The 26,853-nt window shown below is 41.4% G+C and overlaps 1 protein-coding gene across 6 annotated transcripts in view; it reads left to right on the top strand.

Moving 5' to 3' along the window:
• The window catches only part of mast3b (microtubule associated serine/threonine kinase 3b), a 187,153-nt gene that overhangs the window by 26,884 nt on the left and 133,416 nt on the right, over positions 1-26,853 (top strand). For 5 of the 6 annotated variants that reach the window (XM_051935050.1, XM_051935049.1, XM_051935044.1 and 2 more), the window contains exon 2: positions 8,133-8,222. The exons of the other annotated variant lie outside the window; for it this stretch is intronic. In XM_051935050.1, coding sequence (XP_051791010.1) covers positions 8,133-8,222 — 90 coding nt within the window. The remainder of the gene's footprint in view (positions 1-8,132; positions 8,223-26,853) is intronic. 6 annotated transcript variants of the gene reach the window in all.

Below are 26,853 nucleotides of genomic sequence, written 5' to 3'. Positions count from 1 at the left end.
CCTTTAACTTATGTGTAGCACAACAGATACACTGCATATTGACCTCCTGCCCCCACATTTCTGGAAGTGCCCATTTGACACTGGATTGCTTATTTTATGGGGGGGGGGGGGGGGGTGTTCTGGAATAAGGTGTTATTCTCAATTTGTTTTTATTTTTGCATCATGCTGATGTGCAGCCAAGTTTTCAATGGTAACGGAAGATCTCCTCGATCCCTCCCTCCCACGTCTCAGCAAGTGCCTGCGTAGAGGCAGTAGAGTTGGATTTTGCATTTTGGAACATCAGGAGGTTTCCACAGGTGAATATGCCAAACAACCCTCTGGAGATATCAGCCAGCGATTATAGTGTTATGAGAATGACCCCAAAAGCGAGGAACTATGAAAGTCGGATGGACAGATGAGCTCATTTTTTAACAATCCCAGGAGTGCTGAGTGGTAACTCAAAAGCCTGGGCTCAAAGGAGCCAAGTCTCCTCTTGAGTGCCTTCTGGATTGATAGGGGGCATTTGTAGTTTATGGATAAGGAGGTACTGGAGGTACACAGCATGTCTCCTCACCGAGGAGGGTACTGAGCCTTACCAGACTCTTATGAAACTTACTGGGATCTCTCTCCCTCTCTCTCTCTCTTAGTATTCCCAGATGGTGATTTGGATATTTTAAAGTTGAAAACAGGATAATCATTTTAACTTACACTATGTCATGCCATGAAATTACAGTTAAGGTATGTCTTGATTATTTTTAACAGAAACACCAGCAGGCTGTTGCTAGAGCCTCCTTAACTACAAGGGAAAGGACTGCTTTAGGCAAAGTGCACCACACTACTAACTTGATAGGCTCCATGAGGTTAAACCAGCACCTCTGATGCGACATGAGGTTCTCCACATTCTATATGAATGACTAAAGCTGAGAATTTCAGTGTACTCTGTACATGTAACATTAAATAAAGATCAGAAGAGCTGGCTGTCCTGGCATTGCTAAGGCTGCTAGATGAACATTTAAACATTACAGCCCATCTAATGCTTTTTTTAAAGTGTGAGCATTTTGATTTAAAAATTTAAAAATGTATGTCTAAGCGGCATTGACAAATTGTAAACAAATATATAGGTAGATAGCAGTGTAAGATACTATATAATATATAGGCAGATAGCAGTGTAAGGCACTATAGGATTAATAAATAGTCATGTAAAGCTCTACAAAGATCGATAGATAACAGTGTAAGGCACTACATAATTGTTAGATAGATAATAGTGTAAGGCACTATATAATGGATAGGTAGATAGCAGTATAAGGTACTATATAATAGATGGATAGCCATGGAAGGCTCTATACAGATAGATAGATTGATAGATGGCAGTATAAGGCATAGAAAATATAGCAGTGTAAGGCACTATATAATGGAAAGGTAAAGAGAAGTGCACTATATAACAGCACATATAATGGACAGGTAGAGAGAAGTATAAGGCAATATATAATATATAGATAGCACATATAATAGATAGATAGTTAGCAGTGTAAGGCACTATATAATAGATAGCCATGTAAGGCTCTACATAGATAGATACATTGAAAGATGCCAATATAAGGCACTATATAACAGATAGTTAGATAGCAGTGTAAGGCACTATATAATAGATAGCCGCGTAAAGGCTCTACACAGAGTGATAGATGGTAATTTATTTGTTCCAAGAGGGAGATTTTGGGTTTAGGGAAGCTCAAGAAATATTATAACAAATAAACAACAACTCCTCTCAAATACACACAAAGAATTATAAAGGAAGAAAACTTGTGACTAGGCTAAATGTAACAATCACAGTGTTACATCATAATGGCATATTGCCGTAGGTATGAAGTAGCCCCAGTAGCATTTCTTGACACAACATTACAAGGCACTCTATAATTTAACAACATTAGTATTTCACAAATTTAAACACAAAGCAAAGATATGAACAGGATAAACCCTACTTTACATAATGTCTTTAATGTTGTACAGTAGTACAGGGTGTATTACAATTTTACAGTACTAAGACTGACATTACACCAAAAAAAAAAAAAAAGCACAGCACATTACATTGAAAAACTCCCATTGAATTAGGCAATGAAAGAATGAATCACTTTCTACAGTGTCATCCATGGTTTTCAGGGCCATAACACATTTTATAGCTTAACACAACCAAGAACATTGCTAATTAAACAAAAAAGTCCGGTACGTTACATCAGTAAACTAGATATGAAGCGAATGACTCAGACTTTAAAAAGCACTTTTCATGGTGTGCAGTTTCACAAGGTACTTTAGAGTTTAACACCATCATGAGTGTTATTTTCCAAAGGAGTAAAAGAACCCCCAGTAAAGTGGTATTTGAAGTGAATGAATCATATCTTGCACAGTGCTATATTACAATGAGGGAGGAGTAGGAAAACAAATTTATAAGACAAATGGAAAATGTATATTTTGTCACGGAGCAGAAAGACAAAGTCCAATGTCTCATTCCTTTGCAAACTGTTTCAGTGCTAAAGGAGTAAAATGTATACAGACTTTACAACATGATGCATTGAGGTGGGTATAAAGTAAGGAAGACAGAAATTCTGAGGTTAGGCAGTTATATTTGGTAATCGTGATGCTGTAAAGTGGCAATGTGTTGCATGACGATTAGCACATGCACGTAAGAACACATGGCAGTAATGACCCTCTAAACCTCTATGACACTATATCAAAGAACTCTATGTACATATATTGTGACATGTGCAAGGTGTTCCAGAGCCCCAAATCCCAGACATGACCACACAGACAAAAGTCTTGTGTTCACATAAATGTTTATTTAAAGAAATACCTTCACAATGGCTTCTTAAATAGCCCAGTTCTCCTTTTTTTTCCTTCTTTCTCCTCTATTCCTCTCAGGCGAGCTCTGCCCTTCTTCTCTCCTGACTCCATCTCACCTGAGGTGAGGTGGAGTGGCTTCCTTTTTGCCTGACTTGGGAGTACTTTTGATGGCACGCTAATGCACCCAGAATGCAATTCCTGATTAGGCAAAATCATCTTACAGTATGAAACCTACCTCCATGCAGCAACCCCTGGTAGCTCCCAAGAATCCTAGCAGGACCATCCATCTGAACTACAACTTCTATGAGATCCACCACATGGATGCTACCATCTGTCATGTTGGGGGAGCATGTGAATCCTGGAGGCAGTCTACCGCCATCCTTCCATTATAAAGGCCTACCAGCTGAGATGGACTATTTCTTGCTTGACTAGTCAATCCATGTCTTCTATAACAGTATGTATAAATGTACCATATATAAGCTCACAGGACCAAATAATTAGTCATCCCTGGCTAAATCTTACCTAATACTGCATACTCCATGAGACCAGTTGTGTCTGGCATGAACACCACCTGTTTTTGGATGTAGGCAACAAATAGTTTCATCCACTCTTCTAAAACCAAATCCTGCAGTTTCACCAGATTGGTCAGATGGCTCCCCTAGCATTTAAATTTTTGTTTCAGCCCAGTGTTTGTGGCTCTACACCAATTGTAACCATGCAGCTGTTAGCAAGGGACTCCATGGCGGTACTGTGTTCCAGGTGTCTATGCCATGGAGTTCCTTTCTGAGTGTTTTTTCAGAAATGGCTGGTTGTGGGCCTTCATTGACTGACTGCAGCAATTCTTTGCTAATAGCAAAAATTTTGCTGTCCTAATACGTGACAATAACAACAACATTTATTTCTATAGCACATTTTCATGCAAAGAATGTATCTCAAAGTGCATTAAAAGATGTCAAAGAGAAAGTTACAAGCAAAGAAAAAACAAATAAGATTAGGCAAGAATATTAATGAATAAGTAACAAAGAAAAAAAAAATCTTTACGATCTTATAAAACAGATATATATAACTAGTAGAAGGGTAGCGTCCTTATATACAATATCATGATGTAAGTCTCTAAAGATGAGTCCACTCATATGGTCAGATGGCTGGGAAGACAGAAATAACAAAAAAAAAATTTCAGCTAAGGTGGATAAAAAAAAAACATCTGCAGGAGTTCCAAGGCCAAAAGACCTCCCAGCCTCCACTGGGCATTCTACCAAACATAAATGTTCTTAAGTCGTTCCTCTTTGCTTCCAGGCTTCATCTCAGAGGAGTCGATGCAGTTGGTCTCGTGGACAGGTGGGGCACCTGACTTTATTCCAGCATCAGAGGAGGCTGCATGGTGCCTCAATCAGATGGTGGTGGCACAAAACGCCGCCACAGAAGAACTGGGAAAGAAAGCAGGGAAAAGTAGAGATTAGTAAAGACTGCAAATCCATGAACAGTGTCATAATTCTATGCCTACTTAGTCTATTAAGAATACAGCTAAAATGTGTCTGCGAAAAAGCCAAATTAAAAAAATATTGCATATATATATATATATATATATATATATATATATATATATATATATATATATATATATGTTCACATGGCAACGGCCCCCATCTGTGAGCAAAATCTCTCGACCACAAATCTGTGTGCCTCTACTGGAGAACCCATTCGACAGTAAGCTTTGACACATCCACAAAGCAGGCATCACCCTGTATACCTTGCCTTTTGGCATGACTGAATACAATAAACCTTTTTGCCATTCACTCACATCTGCTGTATGACCTGTTTTCATGAAGAGGACCAAACATAAGTGGCACAACACTGCTCCCTGTCATTCTACAAACCCTGTAACAAACATGCCAAGTATTTGTAGGACAGTAGCTACTGGAATGTCCTGTGTTGTATTTTTAAAGCTTGTATCGCCTCTTACACAGGCAGTGACACTTTTATTGTCAAAGATGACACAGGTTGAATAGCATCCCAGTTGGAATGCATGGTTCCTTGCTTAGCTGGGAAGCCGTTATTATGGAAGGACATGGATGAGCAGGCACTCCAACTGGGTTGGTTGCTTGCACCTTTCTCAGCTAAGAGGCCATAATAACTAAAGGTCAAAGGAAGACTGCTTCCTCGAACCATATACAGTATTCCCCCTTTATAAAGGATGGCAACAACCTCCTGGTGGACCTCCCACTGGTACACCTGTAGGGCATACTGGGAGAAGTAGTCCTGATGGAAGGCCATATTAGGGTACTTGGGTGCCACCAGAGGGAGCTGCAGGGAAATGCTGTCCCTGCTTTGGGTGGCTTCCACCTGACCCAGAATTGCTAACATCATTCAATGTTGGGATACCAGAAGTACTCCCAGGTCCAGCATAAAAGAAGTCATCTCACCTGCATCTGGCAGTCGGAGTCTGGAGGTAGAGGACAACACTTGCTGGGAGGTGTGGAAGGAGAGGAATATGGAAGTACTGATATTATATTGTGTTCTGTGGTGTTCGTCAAAGTGCGTAGAAACCTGTTAAAGGTATTGTCAGAAATAAAAGAGCCTTCATTTGAGCCCATGACTGTCTGTTCATAGTTGTGTCTGATTTTGGGCATTGGTGGTGCCCCTTACAGGCTACTATATATAGTTAGGTCCATAAATATTTGGACAGAGACAAGTTTTTTTCTAATTTTGGTTCTGTACATTACCACAATGAATTTTATATAAAACAACTCCGATGCAGTTGAAGTGCAGACTTTCAGCTTTAATTCAGTGGGGTGAACAAAACGATTGCATAAAAATGTGAGGCAACTAAAGCATTTTTTTAACACAATCCCTTCATTTCAGGGGCTCAAAAGTAATTGGATAAATTAAATAACTGGAAATAAAATGTTCATTTCTAATACTTGGTTGAAAACCCTTTGCTGGCAATGACAGCCTGAAGTCTTGAACTCATGGACATCACCAGATGCTGGGTTTCCTCCTTTTTAATGCTCTGCCAGGCCTTTACTGCAGCGGCTTTCAGTTGCCGTTTGTTTGTGGGCCTTTTTTGTCCGAAGTTTAGTCTTCAACAAGTGAAATGCATGCTCAATTGGGTTAAGATCAGGTGACTGACTTGGCCATTCAAGAATTTTTCACTTCTTTGTGTTAATAAACTCCTGGGTTGCTTTGGCTGTATGTTTTGGGTCATTGTCCATCTGTATCATGAAACACCACCCAATCAATTTGACTGCATTTAGCTGGATTTGAGCAGACAGTATGTCTCTGAACACCTCAGAATTCATTTGGCTGCTTCTGTCCTGTGTCACATCATCAATAAACACTAGAGTCCCAATGCCACTGGCAGCCATGCACGCCCAAGCCATCACACTGCCTCCACCATGTTTTACAGATGATGTGGTATGCTTTGGATAATGAGCTGTTCCACGCTTTCTCCATACTTTTTTCTTGCCATCATTCTGGTAGAGGTTGATCTTGGTTTCATCTGTCCAAAGAATGTTTTTCCAGAACTGTGCTGGCTTTTTTAGATGTTCTTTAGCAAAGTCCAAACTAGCCTTTCTATTCTTGAGGCTTAGGAGTGGCTTGCACCTTGCAGTGCACCCTCTGTATTTACTTTCATGCAGTCTTCTCTTTATTGTAGACTTGGATATCGATACGCTTACCCCCTGGAGAGTGTTGTTCACTTGGTTGGCTGTTGTGAAGGGGTTTCCTTTCACCATAGAAATGATTCTGCGATCATCCACCACTATTGTCTTCCGTGGACGTCCAGGTCTTTTTGCGTTGCTGAGTTCACCAGTGCTTGCTTTCTTTCTCAGGATGTTCCAAACTATAGATTTTGACACTCATAATATTGTAGCAATTTCTCGAATGGGTTTTTTGTTTCGCAGCTTAAGGATGGCTTCTTTCACCTGCAAGTTGAGCTCCTTTGAACGCATGTTGTCTGTTCACAGAAAAATCTTCCACATGCAAGCACCACACCTCAAATCAACTCCAGGCCTATTATCTGCTTAATTGATAATGACATAATGATGGACTTGCCCACACCTGCCCATGAAATAGCCTTTGAGTCAATTGTCCAATTACTTTTGAGCCCCTGAAATGAAGGGATTGTGTTAACAAAATGCTTTAGTTGCCTCACATTTTTATACAATCGTTTTGTTCACCTCACTGAATTAAAGCTGAAAGTCTGCACTTCAACTGCATCTGAGTTGTTTCATTTAAAATGCATTGTGGTAATGTACAGAACCAAAATTAGAAAAAAGTTGTCTCTGTCCAAATATTTATGGACCTAACTGTATATATATACACATACATTGTGTATATTATATATATATAAGTAGAGAGAGCGAGCATCATTCACAGTGATGTATGTTTACTGGGGCTCTCATAGCATAGAATTCTATTAACTCTAATGCACTAAATAATTGAGTGATTGAATCCACATGTATAGAGCACCTTTCATAATGCCCACACAACATCAGACATTTTGTAACACAGAGGATCACAACACAACTTCTGTGTGCCAATCTCAAGCTGTCATTTTTGCTGCTTAGTAACATTTTTAAATTTGTCTGTGAAATAACCTCAAATGCAAACTCCCAGCGCATGTTTTCTGTTAGAAGGTCTTTTTGCCTGACTTCTATCTCAAATTCAAAATAAAAGAGCTACATTGTTTGTTTTAAAGTTCTAAAGTCCCATCAGCCAAAGAAGCTTGAGCATGGAAATATAATTTATAAGTGTCGAGACTGAGAAAGTCATATGGGCATTGAACACAGATGGCCCTGTGCCAACTGCTGCTTTCTGAATTCTAGCCTAATTTCAGTTTTAAAAGCTCATGGTAGCCAATGGCAAATGTCCTCCTTCAACCCTGACAGAGTTCCCTCCACTTGCAAGGCTGCTTCTACAAAATGCATACAGTAAGGTAAAGATTGCCAGTGGGCACCACAGTTTGCACCTTCAGGATTATTAGGTGATGCATGTAGGCGATAAGACTCAACCATTCTTTTTTAATGTAGGTTCTTTCACAGCGATCCTCATTAAAAGTTGGTTTGTAAAGCAAATGAAGAGATTACAGTGCAACCGAGTTACTGTCTTGCCAGGTCACGCAAACAGCACATTGCATGTTTCTCTGAAAATTTGTGCCTGAGAGGCTAATGTGCATGAAGATGGTGCTAGTTACACACATTATGCGAAACAGTAGTAACTGTCTAACTGAGGGTGCTGGTTGGGTGGGGGCATTAGAGTTGGCAGCGGGAGGGGGTCCATTGGAGTGCTGACCGCATGTACTCTGTCTTGCTTTTCAGTCTGTCTCCCACTTGCCAGAGCCCGACTCTCCTGAGCCCCTGCAGTCCGTGTAGTCCTTGCAGTCCCTTACTAACCTTGCACCCCTGGAGGTAAGAGCGGTGTCCGCATGCCTCCCACTTTCTTTCTGTTCTGGCTGATTGGAATATGAGCCTGGCTTTCATTCTGTCTGTCTTGCTGGTGGTCATTCATTGCTCTGTAAAAGAGCACAGTTTTGGGAAGCGGGGTGAGATGCTTGGGCTGGGGTATCCTGGGTTTCAGTAAATTAAATTTCTCAATGCCAGTTATCATTTAGCTTGGTGTTTTAAAATTGCCAGTGTTCTCTAATGTTTACTTCTGTACTTACTTAGCATTCACTTTCAAGATTTGTCTTGTGTTTCATTAGTGAAATATTTAAAACATGAAGGGGATCACTTTTTTATTTATCAGACAAGATCCTCATGTAGATCTGTTACCAATGAAAGTAATCTAGCGTGCCTGTGCATGCCATTTATTCATCCTGGCAGTAGTTAGGCATAGTGCCCACTACTGGTGACTGTGGATAACATTACTACAGTTACTTGGACTACAGTTTTCAAACCTGGCTGGTGAGTTTTCAGGGGGTGAAATTATATTTTCATTAAAAAAATAAATTTCATTAGTGTGCTGTAAAGAGTGCAATATAAAACTGGTGGATCGATCTGAGCTTCTTCTGAGATCTTGGATAGCCTCCCTCATCCAAAGACTTTGCTGATAACCTATGCTGTGTGAATGTGACTGGATGCACCCAGCTGGGGAATGACCTCCTTGTTTTTTGGTTGCTCAGGGTAGCTTCTGATTCCACTTGGGAATAAGCTGAACTGCTGTTTGCTGAATATTTTCCCAACTTTAAGTGGTCTAACATGCAGGTAAAACAGCCAAGTTCTTTTGGGTTAAGGACTTGGATCCCAACTAAACCTCATTACACAGTCCTGTCCTATTGAATCTGATGGCATGCCTGGTCTGACTCACAAATTCGAGCAAAGTCTACACTCCAAGACATCTCATGACCTATTCACTCCATAGGTCTGCCTGAGTGTTTCACCTACTATCTCCCTTTGTTTGGCATCACCTGATTATTTACATGGCTGGTGTAAGGATGAAGGCCTGGGCAACTCACAAAAGGTCTTTGGCTGCCATACAGTGCTGTCTTCATTGTAAACCTCAGCTTTCGTCATGAGCCAGCCAGCCTAAGTTCAGTAAATACTGTACCCTCCTCCTGGCTTCATCTGCTCCTGAGTATTTTACTTGTGTGTCCTTATTGAGGTTACAGTAAAGGTAACAGTATGGCTAGTGTTATACCAGTCTTCCACCTCACCTGCTTTCCTATAAATCAACTTCCAAAGCTCTTAATGGATCTCACTATTGCAAATACCGAATCACTTGTATAGTTTTATCTCTAATATGGCCTCTATTCAAGTCTATCTCCACTTTCTCTTTCTTCCTGTGCTACTAGCCCCATTGATAACTTGTGTGCCCATGCTTAATGAATATATTTGTAATACAGGATCTATGACCCCTTAGTGACCCTTCTCTTGACACACTGGCACACCAAGTTCTAGTGTGGGTCTCTTTCTCTCCTGTAGAGGGTTCCTGTGGAACTTTACCCTGTCCGGTACCTTAATGGTGCTCTTGCTCCACGTAACCTCTTGCCACCTGGGCACCCCTAAACCATATGGACAACTGGATCATTGCTTTGAACAAAGGCTCAGATAGAAACGTTAATGCATGCTTTTATTTTTTCACGTCATGATTATTGTAATTTTTTATTTACATGTTTAAACAAGACGTTGCTGCTGCATCTTCAATCTATTCAGAATGCTGCTATTAGATTGTTAAACTAGCTCCAATAAGTGGTCTGATATTACTCCAATTTTATCTTTGCTTTATTAGCTTCCTGTGAAATTTAAAATCCATTTTAAAATTTTAGGAATCACCTGCATGGTCAAACACCACAATATATTTCAGATTTTTTACATCATTACACTACCAGTTGCCCACTGAGGTCGTCTAACCGGGGCCTTCACATTGTTCCACGAACTCGGCTAAAGACTCGTGGGGATTGGGCTTTTCAGTCTGTTGCACCAAAATGGTTGAATAGCCTTCCTTGTGCTATACAGGCTGCCGATACAATTGCTACATTTAGAAAAAGAGTTGAAGAGGCACCTTTTTAGATTAGCCTATGGGTAGCCTTTCTTTTTTTTTTTTGACTCTTCCGTTTTGTGTTCATATGTTGAAATGTTAGTTCAATTTTATTTTTTATTGTTTGTAACTGTGTGTTTTAATTATTTTCTATGGTGTACAACACTTTATGTATCTATTTGCAAAAGGCACTTTATAAATTAAAAAAAAACATATACTGGCTTGTGGGCGGCACGGTGGCGCAGTGGGTAGCGCTGCTGCCTCGCAGTTGGGAAACCTGGGGACTCGGGTTCGCTTCCCGGGTCCTCCCTGCGTGGAGTTTGCATGTTCTCCCCGTGTCTGCGTGGGTTTCCTCCGGGCGCTCCGGTTTCCTCCCACAGTCCAAAGACATGCAGGTTAGGTGGATTGGCGTTTCTAAATTGGCCCTAGTGTGTGCTTGGTGTGTGGGTGTGTTTGTGTGTGTCCTGCGGTGGGTTGGCACCCTGCCCGGGACTGGTTCCTACCTTGTGCCCTGTGTTGGCTGGGATTGGCTCCAGCAGACCCCCGTGACCCTGTGTTCGGATTCAGCGGGTTGGAAAATGGATGGATGGATATACTGGCTTGTGGTACAGTACATATCGATATGAAATACTTGAACATTTGAACAATTGTGATGAGACAAGTTTATTCGACTCACCTCAACTCATCCTTCTATTTTTCTAGATTGTTCAAAATAACAAAAAAGTTCCACTCTCCACCACGCTACTTAGTAATTTATTCCTCATGTCTGTGATTCTTTGCGAGAAGAAAAACTTTCTAACATTTGTGAGAAAGCTATCCTTAAGTTTCCAACCATGTCCCTGTGATGTTGTTGAATAATTAATGTTGAAGTTAATGCCTAGGATCCATTGTACTAATTACTTTCATAATTTCAAACATTTTGATCATATCACATCTTAGTCTCTAAGTAAGCTGAAATGGTTCGACTCTTTCAATCTTTCTTGATGGCTCATAACCTGCAGTCCTGCAATCAGCCTAGTCGCTCTTCTCTGGACTTTCTCTAGTGCTGTTATGTCTTTTTTGTAATACAGACATGAAAGCTGCACATAATTCTCCATGTGAGACCCCACTAATGTGTTATATTACTTAAGCATAACCTTCTTGGACTTGGACTTCATACATCTTGATATACCACCTAACATCACAACGTTAGCCATCTTGAAAACTTCTGTCTTGTGAATAGTGAGGAATCCACTGTGACTCACAGGTCCTTCTCATTAAGATGTACTTTTAAGTTTCAGACCTCCCACTGTTTATTCAAACCGAACATTTCTAATTACTATTTGTAATACTTTACATCTATTTACAATAAACTTCATCCCCCACCAGTCTGCCCAAGCCTATATGCTGTCCAAGTTCCCCTGTAACAATTTAGCAGATTCTACATTCTGTGCCCTTCCACCTAGTTTGGTATCATCTGCAGATTTAATGAGCTTAAAAGAGGAAGGCCTAAGAGAATGTTTATGGATGTTGTGAGAGAAGACATGCAGGTGATGGATGTAACAGAGTAAGATGTGGAGGACAGGAAGATATGGAAAAAGATTATCTGCTGTGGCAACCCCTAACGGGAGCAGTCAAGAGAAGAAGAAGAAGATTGATTATATTCTTGTCCAGATCGTGAATTAAGGGATGTTTGCAAACAGATGCTTAGCATGTACAATATGATTAAACTGTAAGTAGTGCTAGCTAGTAGCTAAGGAACTGGATGATAAAGTACAAGTCCCTGACTCATATGCTCCAATTGTTTAAAATATTAAATTATTTTTGCAATATACATTATAAAGTGCTTTGGAATGTACTGTAAAGGTTTTTAACAGTTTTGCAAGTTCTTTGGCTCAGTAGCTAAAGCTTTGGACAGCACAACTAATGCTTCACGTCTCAGCAGTGACTCGTTATGTGACCCTAAGGCAGGGTTTCTCTGACTCGGTCCTGGGGACCCACGGTGGCTGCAGGTTTTTGTGCCAACCAGCTTCTGTTTCTAATTGGAGTCCTGGGCTAATTAAGTGAACTGTTATTTCTTAGATTCTGTGTTTGGGGAACAATATGGAAATTAGAAAACTAAGTTTGGTTAAAAAATAAAACCTTTTATTAAAATGTACTAAGCAGTTATATGGGAATAAGGTATTTTTTTCTTTTTAACAATATGTTCATTTTGATTTTCATTGTACATGTCCAGGTGTTCTAATTGTTTAATTAGTCCATTATTTACTTATTAGTGGGTCTGACGCTAAAGTAGGTGCCGCCTTTCACCATTCAGTGTTTGCCTGGGTGTCTTCTCTGCTCGTTTTTAATTGTCATTATTAAGGTAAAATGAAGGAGCAAACTGCAACAGAGAAAGGGCAAAATATAATGAAATCAACAAAAGAGAGGTACGCATTTAAATCTCTAGCAAAAATAGAAATATTTCTAAATGTCTTATAAATGTAAAAATAATGTCTGCTGTGCTTTTCTGAATGTAGAATAAGAGAAGAGAAAAAAATAGCAGCTAATTTAAATGAGATCAGTGTTACCAGTTGTTGTCACTGACTATGAATCTGGCTGAAACAAAAACCTGAAGCCACAGGGGCCCCCAGGACCAAGTTTGAGAACCCCTGCTCTAAGGGATTCAGTGAGCTTGTCTGTGATGTGTGCTTAAAGTGCACTGCAATGGTGTTTACCGTGTATTGAAATGTGACATATCAAAGAAAGTTTGCTTTGATTGTATTTACAGTACTTGTTCACAATGTGAAAGTAGTCCGTTTTGTAAATGACATGGCCAAAGGCTTTGGATTGCAAAGTATACAGCTGCTAGCTCAATCTCAGACTCAGGCTAATTTTGTAATCCTGAGCAGTTACCTAAACTGCAAATGCTCCAACTGTACAATAGCGTATAACATCTATACTCAAAGCATCTTGGCATGCTGCTCATTGTAGGAGGCACAATATAATTTTGCTTATTGTTTGTTGCTAAGAATGTAAAGGGCATAATGCTTTTGTATTTAGTGTGAGCTAGTTGACAATAAAGCAGAAGCTTACTGGATTAGGCTGCAACATTGATTTACTCTGAAACCTCAAGTAAGTCACTTAATGTGTTTGTAGTCAAATGGCATAAATATGCACCGATCAGCATCAACATTAAAACCACCCACCCAGTATTGTATGGATTGCTGCCAAAACAGCTCTGACCAATTAAGGCATGGAGTCCACCAGACCTCTGAAGGTGTCCGGTGGTATCTGGCTCCAAGATGTTAGCAGCAGATCCTTTTAAGTCCTTTAAATTGAGAAGTGGAGCCTCCATGGATTGGAGTTGTTTTTCCATCACTTCCCACAGGTACTTGATCGGATTGAGATCTGGGGAATGTGTAGGCCAAGTCAATACCTTGAACTCTGTGTCATGTTTCTTAAACCATTCCAGAACAATTTTTGCAGTATGGCAGGCTGTATTATTCTGCTGAAAGAGGCCACTGTCATCAGAGAATACCGTTAATAATAATAATACTAATACATTTTATTTATATAGCACCTTTCCCATGCTCAAGGGTGCACATAATGTTCAACAACCTTTGGGTGGGTGGTACATGTCAAAGCAACATCCAGAATGTCAGAACCCATGGTTTCCCAGCAGAACATTACCCAGAGCATCACAGTGTCTCTCCCATAGTGCATCCTGCTGCCATCTCTTCCCCAGGTAAATTACACACACGCACCCGGCTGTCCACATGATCTAAAAGAAAGATTCATTAGACCAGGTCACCTTCATCCTTTGCTTCATTGTCCATTTCTGATAGTCACATGCCCATTGTAGACATTTTCGGTGGTGGATGGGAGTCAGCATGGGCACTCTGACTCTGACACTTCCATCCATCCATTTTCCAACCCGCTGAATCCGAACACAGGGTCATGGGGGTCTGCTGGAGCCAATCCCAGCCAACACAGGGCATAAGGCAGGAACCAATCCCGGGCAGGTGCCAACGCACCGCAGGACACACGCAAACACACCCACACACCAAGCACACACTAGGGCCAATTTAGAATCGCCAATCCACCTAACCTGCATGTCTTTGGACTGTGGGAGGAAACCGGAGCGCCCAAAGGAAACCCACGCAGACACGGGGAGAACATGCAAACTCCACGCAGGGAGGACCCGGGAAGTGAACCCAGGTCCCCCAACTGCGAGGCAGCAGCGCTACCCACTGTGCCACCGTGCCGCCCCACTCTGACACTTTGATTTTCAAATCACTTTAGTTAGACAGTTCGGTATAGTAGTGACCAAGTGAGCTTGGTTTATGTTGTGTTAGAGATGCACTAGTGCTCGAGTTACAGCAATATGAAAAAATGATGATGTGTATTTCTCATTAATAAGTGTCTTTGAATACTGGCAACTTTTTTTTTGTGTTAATCATAACACATACATACACAGTTATATACTCACTGGGAAAATTCATAGGACCACTCTGCTAATACTGAGTAGGGCCTTCTTTATCCTCACAAAACAGCCTCAATTATTTGTGGTATGGATTCCCACAAGATGTTATAAACATTTCTTTGAGATTCTGGTCCATGTACACATAATTTGCATCTCACGGTTTCTGCAGATTTGTCAGCTGCACATTCATGCTGCAGATCTCCCCTTCTACCACATCCTAAAGGTGTTCTGCTAGATTCAGATCCAGTGACTGGGAAGGCCATTGAAGATCACTTAACTCATTGTCATGTTCATGAAACCAATTTGAGATGACTTTTGCTTTGTGACATGGTGGATTTTCATGCTGGATGTAAGTAATTAGAAGATGAGTAACTTGTGTCTTTGAAGTGGTGCGTATGGTTGGCAACAATTAAAAAGACCATGGCATTCGAGCAATGATTTGTTAGACTTCTCCACACCATAACACCATCACTACCACCAGCCTGGACTGTTGGCACAAGGCAGGTTATGGATTCATGCTGTTGACACAGTTCTGATCCTAACATCTGTGTGCATCAGCACAGACATTGAGGTAAAGTACATCAGACCAGGCTACATTTTTCCAGTCTTCAGTTATTCAGTTTTGCTGAGCCTGTGCCCATGGCAGCTTCAGCTTTCTGTTCTTGGCTGAGAAGAGTAGAACCAGACCTGCCTCCGGGTTTGATATGTTGTGTTTTCTGAGATGATTTTCTGCTCAACACAGCTGTGCAGAGTGGTTATTGGAGATACTCTAGCCTTTCTGTTAGCTTGAATCAGTCTGGTCATTCTGCTCTGACAAATTGCCTTCCTTCTGTAGAACTGCCTCTCACTGGGTGTTTTTTGTTTTTTGTAAATTCCAGACTGTTGTGTGTGAAAATCCCAGGAGATCAGCAGTTACAGAAATACTCAAACCAGCCCCTCTGGCACTGTGACGATGCGGGTTCTACTCCATGCTCCCATGCAGCTTCAGGGAGCTCTTGAACCCGACACCGTCGGTAATGTTACAGATGAGCTCGGCAGTGAGGCATAACAATGGAGCAAGGGGATGGTGCAAAAGTGCAAAGTGCTTTTATTTAAAACAACAACAAAACAGTGTCCAAATTAAATAAAGTGCAGTGTGTGCTTGGTGTGTGGGTGTGTTTGTGTGTGTCCTGCGGTGGGCTGGCACCCTGCCCGGGATTGGTTCCTGCCTTGTGCCCTGTGTTGGCTGGGATTGGCTCCGGCAGACCCCCATGACCCTGTGTTCGGATTCAGCGGGTTGGAAAATGGATGGATGGATGGATGCTTCAAATCATTAAATAAATAATCCATAAAATAGGTGCAGAGTGAAGGTTAAAAACAGCATAGAAAAAAATCAATCCTTTTAAAACAACGACGAGGTTAAAGCAACGCTGGAAGCACGGCTTTGCAACAGGAGAGTCGCCATACCTGCAGCTGACCTTCTTTCCACATAACTGATCTGGTGGCCTTCTGATCCCTGGCTTCGGTTGCGCTCCTCCAGACCGAGACTTAGGTTCCCCAAAGGCCAGGACGCTCACAATGGGGAATCCCTCACCTAAGCCTCCCGACTCCTGCTGCCTTCTCTGCCTTACGCAGCCAGCCATCCTTCATCACCGGTCACTCCAGCTCCTTGTTTGCTCAGCTGGAGCGACTGCTTCCTTCTGTCCCACGAGTGTTGGCCAAACCCCCTGCTAGGGCTGACTGTCCAGCTGCCTGCCTGCGAGCCTTTGCTCGCTCACCTGCCCGCACCAGCTCTCTCTCCACGCTGCTTCCAGCTCTCCTGCAACCTCCGGCTCTTTTTCCTTCTACTTTTTTTTTCCCTAACTGCCTTGAGCTACTATTTTTGACGGGGACATGGCTCACCTGTGGCAATCCGCGGCTCCCAGGAACAATTACAGATGTGGACGACTCCTCACCTGTGCACTTAAGCAAGGACCGCCCGCATCACAAATCATCCCAGGAGCCACTTCAGCCACAGACCACCACGCCCTCTCGCTAAGCTGTGAGTGCGGTGATTATTTAAAACTGGCCCTTTGACATGAGCTGTGGACCCGCTACACCACAGGCACCAACAATCATGCCACTGTCAAAATCAGTTTTTTTTTCCCATTCTGGTGCTTGATGCGAACATTAACTGAATCTCCTGACCTGTATCTGCATGATTGCTTGCAATGCACTGCTTCCACATGATTGACTGACTAGTTACATTGCATGGATAAGCAGGTGTACAGCTGTTCCTAATAGTTTTCCCAGTGAGTATATATGGAATACACAGTTTTACATAACTATTTAACTTCTGTTTTCTGCTGCATGAAAGACGCAGCATGACAAGAGGTGTATACTTTGTGTGGGCTTTGCAGAGATTGTGTATGGGCACAACCATGAGGCATTTTTGGATTTGAGAAGCTGACTGTATTAGATGGGGATTACTACAAGTACACAAAAAAAGTCTTCTTCAACCCTTCTAATGGCACACGTGCCAGCTATCATAGACCCTGCTGGGATACATTCAAAGAGAAATAGCACATGCCGCAAAATGAAAAATGAACAAAAGAGACATGAGAGAAATTTGACCATGTAACTCTAAGGCCCGAGTTTTAGCTTATTATCTAAAACAGCAGTGGGAGTTGAGAGACTGAGCCAAGAAAGAGATTAAAGAGAATGAAGCGCCCCCCTAAAAAAAGAATAATCCTTGTGCCTGCCTTCCATGTAACAGAACATCCCCCCTACTCATCACTCAAGAGACCCATCTTTATGCAGGTTTTAGCAAAAGATCTAAAAAAATCAACAATGTGCCTGCAGGCCCATGGTAGTGTCTCATATAAACGATCACGTTTCAGTGAAGAGTAAGAAATCAGCGCCACGGGGAGCTCACGACCAAGACATGTGATCTATCAAACAGGCAGAGCTGGTCTCACGGTAAAGTGCACGTGATTCACATATCGCCTCTCACTCTCAGGTGCTGGAGTCGAGTTAATGATCCTTGGCTACAGCTCTGCGTTTCTTGTGTGCAAGAGAAAAAGAAAAAAAAAAGCTCTCATCATGTCACAGATAAATGATTTTTTTGTCTAATGGATGATTTTAAGAACAGTAACCATGGTATAGATTTTCTTAAATGACTGATCTGATCTTGTATTTTATCTTGTTACTTTCAACTTTACTATTCCCTGACATGTTAAGGTTTGTTCTTTTAACGATAATATATAAAATAAAAAAGGCTGATTGATTGAGTGATTGGTTGAAATAAATGAAAAATTGAATTGTATCATTGTTACAGATCCGATGCCCACACACTCCCCCAAAGTATCCCAAAAAACATGTCCAGGCAGCCGTTTTAAAGTATTCCATTTATACATGGTGGGGGTTTCATATGATACAACACAATAAGGACCTGCAGTGTGGCATAGTGGTTAAGACTTTGGACTACAAATCCTAAGGTTGTGGGTTAAATCCCACCAATGGCACCAGTCACTTTCCCTGTGCCCCAATAGCAAAAGCAAAAAAAATGTAACCATTTGTTACTCTCAAATGTTATCAGTCACCTTGGATAAAGTTATCAGCCAAATAATAAGTAATAATAATGTATGCCTGATTTGACTGACACATTTGGTCAGTCTCTGAACAGGGCATAATATGATAGTCAATGAAAAAACACTCAACCCATGGCCATTGGCATGCTAAATGACAGTACCAAAAAAGCCACTTCACAGAGGAATGGGATGTAGTACACCTCAAGTGGGTATTCTCTGAATTACTCACTCCATGTGTTCCTTGGTCCAGCTGAAGAATATGTAACAGAAGGATTCAATAGGAGTTGTTCGAGATGCTTTAATCAGTGCCATGTAATGTTGAATGTACCTGGGAATATTTGCATAGGGTGCTTAGTGAACATTTGTCAAAAGCAGAAATTAATGTGGGTTATGGCGTAACATTACATTCTCAAACCTGCATTATCCAATATAAAGTTGCAGAGGGCTGCAGCCTGTCTTGTAGTACTAGATAGATAGACAGATAGATAAAACTTTATTTGTTCCCAGGGGGAAATTTGTCTTTTTACAAGAGCTTTTTAAATAGATAAATGTATAGATTGATAGATAAATAAATGCATATACACACACACACACACACTTTGGTCTGAACAAACACCAGAATGAGTAAAAATGAAGAAAATTCAAAAGAATGAAAACTTCTTGGCTGTCACATTTGCTGTGGGGCATTATACAAACATATTGCTGATGATATAAAGGAGTCCCAGGAGTGTTTCTTGACACAAATCTGCTGAATAATTCATTGTCTGAAAGTCCTCAATGTTAGTGTGTTAGGGAGAGGACGTGCAGCATTGTTCATAATGGCACTCAGTTTTGTTTTAATTCTCTTCTTCTCTACCAACTCCAGGGGGTCCACAGTGTCCCATAAATGAGCTTGCTCTTTTAATTAGCTTGTTAATTTGGTGGGCCTCTCTTGAAGTGATGTTGTCAGCCCAGCACACTACACTGGCCATCACAGAGATGTAGAAGATGTGAAGGATATCACCACCCATATTAAACAACCATAGTCTCCTAAGGAAAGAGAGCCTGCTCTACCCTTTCTTGTATAGTTCCTCAGTGTTGTGAGACCAGTGCAACCTGTCATAGATTTGGACTCCCAAGTACTTGTAGGAGTGCACCACCTCTACATCCAATCCCTGAATGGTGACCAGATGTAGAGGCTCTTTGGTGCTGTGAAAGTCAATAACCATTTCCTTGGTTTTGCTGATGTTAAGTTACAGACAATTCTTTCTTCACTAACAAACAAAGTTCTCCACCTGACTCCTATCCTTTCTCTCACCCCCTCTTATTACTAGGCACAAGGCAGTTAGCTATAGATGCCAGTCGCTCCCCATGCTAACCCACACACCCACCCACATGAGCCTAACTTAGAGTCTGTAATTTACTTAATCACACATGTCTTTACTTAATAGTTGACTCTAAATTGGTCACTTATGCAATCATGGGTGCGTGATTATCCAAAATATTTTAGATTCACTTTTAGAATGGCTGATTGGTTTGTCCTGTGAATTAGGGCAATGATACATTTCTGTTTGGTAAAAATAAACCACGGTTTTGTCTGGCCATCCATTTTCCAACCCAATTTATCCATTACAAATTTGTAGGAAGTCCAAGGCAAAGCATATCCCTAGAACACTGGAAATGAGGCAGGAAGGTTTTGTAAAAAAAATAAAAATAAACAAAAACAGTTGTCATGTACTCTGATTTTGTAAGTTACCTTATGGAGCCCACCAAGTGTGTAATTATAATCAATCCTTCCATGTTCTGAACGTTTTAAATAGAAATTCAGGGCTACTTGGAGCCAGAGTCAATCGCAGAAGCATCAGATGCAAGGCAAGAGATCAATCCTCCTTAACTTAAGCTCAGCCACTGGAGGCTGTTGCCCACTGAGTCTGTTTCACAAAAAAATTGAATACCAATATGAACATCCATCCATCGCCAATCCACCTAACCTGCATGTCTTTGGACTGTGGGAGGAAACCGGAGCGCCCAGAGGAAACCCACGCAGACACGGGGAGAACATGCAAACTCCATGCAGGGAGGACCCGGGAAGCGAACCCAGATCCCCAGATCTCCCAACTGCGAGGCAGCAGCGCTGCCCACTGTGCCACCGTGCCGCCCCAATATGAACATGTAGACATTTTAGTAGCCAATAGCCAACCATGATTCCTTTTGAGTTTGACATTTGAGCATGTAGAAGAGACATGACTGCAGCTTAGCAGAGTTCTAGCACGTCTTGCAGCAGAAATCTGCTTTCATCCATCAGTAATGACAGGGAATGTAGCCAAAGAACTGACATATGAGAAAGAAGAATGCCAAAGAACAGACATATGAGAAATTGAGAAAGAACTGGAGTGAGGGATGGAGCTTGTCAGGAAGGGATTGAATCTGAACAGGAAAAACAATATGAAAATGTGAATAAATAAGTATGTATTTCTATAGAGTGATCAAAAGTCATATATACAGTAAACTACAAACTGTTAGTTATAGTTTAAGGTGCATGGCATTGTGGGTACGACTGCTGCCTCACAGCTCCTGATTCCATTGCATTCAAAGCTCAGTCTGTTCACTCACTATGTGGAGTTTGCATGTTCTCTCTGTTTTCTTGTGGAATTTCTCTGGTACTGCACTTTCTTCCCACACCTGAAGGCAGATTAACCCATTATGCTGATTAACCCGTTACGTGTGAATGAGTTTTCCTTGACACAGTAAAATAAAAATAAATAGAAAGTAAGTTATCTTTTTACAAAGGAGTCTTTTCAGACAGGAGTCCAATATGAAAGGGATTCAAAATGGCTAATAGGAGTTCCAGGCAGGAAGGGATGAGTGCAGGAGGGTGCACAATGGAAGTGATGTCAGCAGTGGAATGGTTCTCAATCTTCCACTCTGCAGAGAGAGGAATAGAGAAGGCATTAGCAAACTGTGCCCACCCCTGGCTCAGCAGGTAATTACCATAACCAGTGGCCTTTAGCTGCCTCCCAAGCACATGTGTGTGACATTGTGAAACTGGTTGTAACAAAAAACTGGCAGCCACAGGGGTGATATTGGAAACTGTGCCCATAGTCTATCCATCCATCCACTTCTTAAACTTGCCCTCTTTCCAATTTTTTATTATTAAATATATTATGTGCACATTTATTATTTGAAATTACATTTTAATACATAATTAAATTAAAAATTCTTCGTAATCCAGCTAGGGTCACCCATTCACACACATTCTCATACTCAGTTATTAAAATAATCTGCGCCTCATTTAATATGTGGATGTCAATCCCGAGTACTTGGAGAAAAAGCCAAGCAGACACAGGGAGAGCATGCACACTTCACAAAGGGCAACATTCAGTACTGGAGGGGGGCACAGTGGTTAGTGCTTCAGCACCACAGCAACATTTGATTGATGGTTTATTCATTACCAATTTGCATGTTCTTCTTTTATCCTTATGGATGCTGTTTGGGAGCTTTAGTTTCCACCTACATTCAAAAGACATCCATGTCAGGCTAATTGGCGAATCTAAATTTGCTGGTATGAGTAAATGTGAGTATGTGTGCCAGTGTGCCCACAGTGGACTGGCATCCAATGCAGCACTAGTTTCCACACTCAATGCTGGTGGGATATGTTCCAGGTCCCTGTTACTCTATAATGAAAAATGCTGGTTTAGAAACTGGATGATTGCCATCGTGGCACACTGAAGAACAATAATACCTCACAGGTCTAATATCTTGTGGTATTATTATTATTATTATTATTTTAGAAGATGCCTTTATCCAAGGCAACATGCAAAGCAAATTATAATACATATAAGAATGTTTAGAGTGTGCATGCACCAAAAACAATAGTGAACAAGGTAAAAAAAAACAAACAATAGGGAGTTTACTACTACATACAGTAATTATACCTATGACTAAATTGAGATACTCATCAGTATCTGTGTGTCAGTACAACAACAGACATCCAGTAGAAGAGACACTAAGCAGTTTCAAAACATTTAATGAAAAGATGCGTTTTCAAAAGACTCCTAAACATGTTTATTAGGTGCAGTTTGAATAGTCAAAGGGAGATCATCCACAGCTTTGGAGCAACAATTGAGATGCAATGTCCAGTCTTAGCATGTCTGACTGTCAGCAGTTCTGGTAAAGGTAGACTGGAGGCTTCTTGAAGGGACACATGGAGAGACTAAAGACTGGAGATACTGAGGATGAGAACCATTCAGAGAACTGTCGGTCAAGACAAGATTTTTGAATGGGATCCTTGCAGCAACAAAATGCCAGTGAAGAGACCAAAGCAAAGGACTAGTAGGAGTGAAATGAGGAACAGAGAACACCAGTTGAGCACCTACATTCTGGAGAAGCTGGAGAGGTCAGGTAGCAATTGAAGGAAACCCCCACAAGGAAAGAGTTTCAATAGAAGTCATCAAAAGGTTGAACCAGTGCCTGAACAAGGACTTACATTGGCATACGTAGTGAAGAAGGGATGAAACCTCTAAATATTATCAACAAAGACATGGCAGGATTGGGCTGTTGAAGAAATATATTCAATGAATGGAAGTGAGGAGTCCAGAGTCAAGCCAAGATTCCTGATAAAAGGGCGACATCTTCAAGAGCAATGCATACAGACAAATCTAAAGGAGGAGAATCAGAAGGCAAATACAAGTTATCTTGTAAAGTTAAATTTAAAGTGATGATCATTCATCCAGGATGAATTGGCAGAGAGACAGCTGGAGATCTGTTCTGAAACAGAGGGAAATTAAAGGAAGATCTGTATGTCATTAGCACAGAGGTGGTAGTAGAAGCCATGAGAAGAAATAACATTGCCTACAGGGTGAATATAGAAAGGAAAGAGAACTGGACCCAACACTGATCTTTGAGGCACAGATCTGTGAACTTCTTTCTGCCAATGTTTTGTGTTGACCTTTGTGGAAAATTGCCCTACAATGGACTTGAGTTTGACTAATTCTTACACTCATTCCTGGCAAAATACTGTATGAAAGTGTTCTCAACACACCCGGCACAGGCTGATATCATTACCGTTTCTTCCCTTCCTGTTTTGTTGTTGTGCTGTTGTGTTTCTTATCATTTGGCAGCGGTGTTTGAATGTCAGTAATGTCTGAAAGCGAGTGAACCTCTGAGAATGCAGTGAGAGACAAGAACGCCAACTGGAGTGAAATCCTTCACTCTTCAGAGCTTACCAGTGACTCAGCTTTGTTTTGCTGTATGCTAATGTTCTCTGGAGATGTATAGAAAAGTCATTCGGGACAATGAACGTGATGCTATTAGTCAGAACTGCAGCAGCTTTTCTTTATCATTGTATCACTTTGTTTATTTGATTGCTTGTGTGTGCTACAGAAGATTGATAATCAATATGTCGTCTTGTAGCACCAGAGCCAAACTGAGCTCTCTACTACCCATAGGCTTTCCCCTTTGTTCTGTAAACATCTAGCCATAATCTAAAGCCTTTGTGCATCTGTAGGTATAGCAACCTAATGTGCCCCCCCCACCACCACCCAACCATCTACCGCCCCCAACATCATGTTAAGGAGTTGCTAAGCAACCATGAAGCAGCTCCACAGAAGTGGTCCGCCGATGCACAAGGTTAGCTGCAGCGAGGCAGAAGGGGTTAGGAGCTGACGTCTGCAGGGACCGTTACTGGGCTTGGCTGCATTTGGGATGTTTGCCATCGCCTGGAGGAGCAGCGGCATGCAGTCCCCTCAAGGGGTTAATGAATGACTCATCCCCAACAAAGAACTTCCAGAAGCTGTAATCTCTCCGTGTGTCTCTCTCTCTGTCGCTCTCTCTAATGCTTTGGAAATCTTACCATTTTCTCAAATGAAATCAAAGTCACTTTTAATCTCACTTGTGCCTCTCCTCTGCATTTTCCAGCTACAGTGAAGATAGCACAGAACTGTCAGTAGTATTCATCATCAAAATCCTAAGTCTTAAAATCAAGCACTTTGGAAATAAAGAGGTGTAAATCTGAGGTAGAGGAGCTGTTAAGAGGGGGCTACTACACCTCCCCATTTTCTGTCTTTTTGTCCTCCTTCCTAAAGTCTCTCTGCCTCTTGTATCCTTTTTGTCTGTCATTCATAGATGCTGTTTTTTTTTTGATTTTCACATGCCTGTATTCAAATTTACTTTAAGCACTAATTCCATTTTAAGTCAGTCATCGTCGATCCAGTTTCTCTACTGCTATTTACCTGGTTAGAATTGCAGGATGCCAAGGCTGCCAGCAAAGCGTACAACACAAGAGTCAGTCCTAGGTCAATTAATCACTCCTCCTTTTCTGAACATCTGTATTCAGCACAGGGTCAAGGGGATTTGCACTTTATCTAGACAGAAAACAAAATGACATTGGGTGTTAGGGGGATAACCAAAAAATACCTCAATGACACCAAGAGAACATCCATGCTTCATACAGAAAGTGCCTCTGGCCAGAAATTGAAACCCAGGACAACAGAGTTGGCAAACAGCATCACTAACTGCTGTGCTGCCATTCTCTCATTGAATCAATATGTATTTTATATAGCTTCTTTCACAGTATGTGCCATCAGTGTTACAGAAGTGCATGGTGTGGACCACCAGAGGGCATACAGCTCCCCCACCCCCGACACAGACAGACTGAGACACAAGTCTTTCCTAATAGCACACCTTTAAGTGGGGAACCATTCTTCTTTTGCTCCCCGCTACACAGCACAGTACAAAGCACTAAATATATAAGATAGTTCTTGTCTCTTTCTTTCTCTTTCTCCGCCACCTCCACTCCTCCTCTCAAGCTTTGTCCTTGACCTCTCGAGTCTGAGTCTCTGAATGGAATGAGGTGGCTCCTTTCATGATGGCCCTGGGAGTGTTCCTGGTGGCTCATTAATCGGACCTAGAATCACTCCCAGGTGTGGTGAGAGCCCAATGTAGGGCTCTGCAGCTCCCCCTGGCAGCCCCCATGGAACCCAACAGGGCCGTGCCAAACTCCAACTCCCAGCATGACCTGTGGGAATCCATGGTGTCACAGCCGCCCAGGAGAGCTGCCCTCTAGTGTCCCGGAGAAGGTATTGCTCTGTCGATGCTCTCTCCCCCGGTCCATTCTGCAGTTGGCATCCCGGCAGATAATGGCTGTGGCCACCCATCACAATGGAAACTAAGAAAGAAGTCTTACATCAGAAGCAAAGGGGCAATCTGTCTGGAAGTCTACAGATCCTGGTGGGCCACAGTGGCAGCAGGTTTTCATGCCAGCCCCTTTCTCCAATAGTAATTAGTGGTAATGAAAAATATTTTGTTTCCTTGATTTTAAATGAATACTCCACCCAAAAATGATATTTTGTAATATGTTACTTACCCCATGTAATTTGTAGCGATTGCTGAAAACAAAATTAACCTCATGTTTTCATGGGGAATTAACAACTTTTCCATCAGAATGGGAGCCAATGGTGAACAACACTGGACATCCGCAATGTTCATTAAAACTCTCACATCATTCATGTCGCAGTGTTTCTAACAGAATGGCAAGAAATATAGAAATGAAAACATCTAACATTAGTTGTGGTGCTTACTACACATGTCAACTTATTCAATCGTATGCTCACAACTTGCAAAATGTATGTATTGTTTGTTTAAACTGCTGTTAAATAAGTAACTCTATAAAATAAAAGCAGTCCACAAACGTTAAGCCCCTTCACACGTCATTGTTTGCTTCAGTTGAAGGCTGAACTCTTGAGGAATGAAAGAGGGGAACAGGTGGGTCTTTAATTCAAAAGCATGATGCCGTTTAAGGTGGCATAAGAGTTGGGAACTGGTTTTCCTTACTTTTCTGTGTCAAGAACTTTTGGTTACTCTAAACCAAGTTACAAATGCTCAACCATGTGTTAAAACCTGCAACGATAAATAAATACTAAAAATATGTAAAGTTTGCCAAGTGACGACAAGGCTACAAGATGTATTGTTGAAATCCCAAATGTGCATTCACTCAAATGTAGTAGGAAAGTGAATGAAGTAATATGGTTAAAATCTGCATTCTTTACACGGGTTGTCCAAATTGGAGTTTCTGACGTGTGTTTATTGCTATCTACATATTCACTGCATTCATTTCTGCATGTTGTGTAGCTTTATGTTATACACAGCTTGGGAATATTCATGTAAGGTTCAAATCTGTGAGATCTAAAGTGTCATCCATGAGCTGTATGTCAATTTAAGGATTATCTTCCACCTCACTAGCCTCCTGTTTTGTTTTCTTTCGCTCTACTGTATCTCTGTGCCAACTGTTCAAGTCTGTTGTCCATTTTTATTTTTTAAGCAGCTATTTTGCCAGCAAGTATTTGAAGATGTGATCAAATGTTAAAAGAATGTTTGTTACATTACCTAAAATGGCTTTAGAGGGATGGGAGATGACATGTCTGCTTCACAACACCCCCCTTTTGCCATGCTGGACATGATTTCAGCATGCAACACACAGCCAAGCTGAATTCTTATATAACATCATTGATTGGCAGAAAGTGAGTGTTAAAGCAGGGCACTGAGAGTGGTGATGAGGTAGCAGGAGCACTAGATGTACAGTGTATGTTTTTTCAT

This window comes from Erpetoichthys calabaricus, chromosome 12 (assembly GCF_900747795.2).
Source record: "Erpetoichthys calabaricus chromosome 12, fErpCal1.3, whole genome shotgun sequence".
Lineage (NCBI taxonomy): Eukaryota > Metazoa > Chordata > Cladistia > Polypteriformes > Polypteridae > Erpetoichthys > Erpetoichthys calabaricus.
Note: the sequence above shows the minus strand (reverse complement) of the source record. Positions and strands in the feature narration are given on the sequence as shown.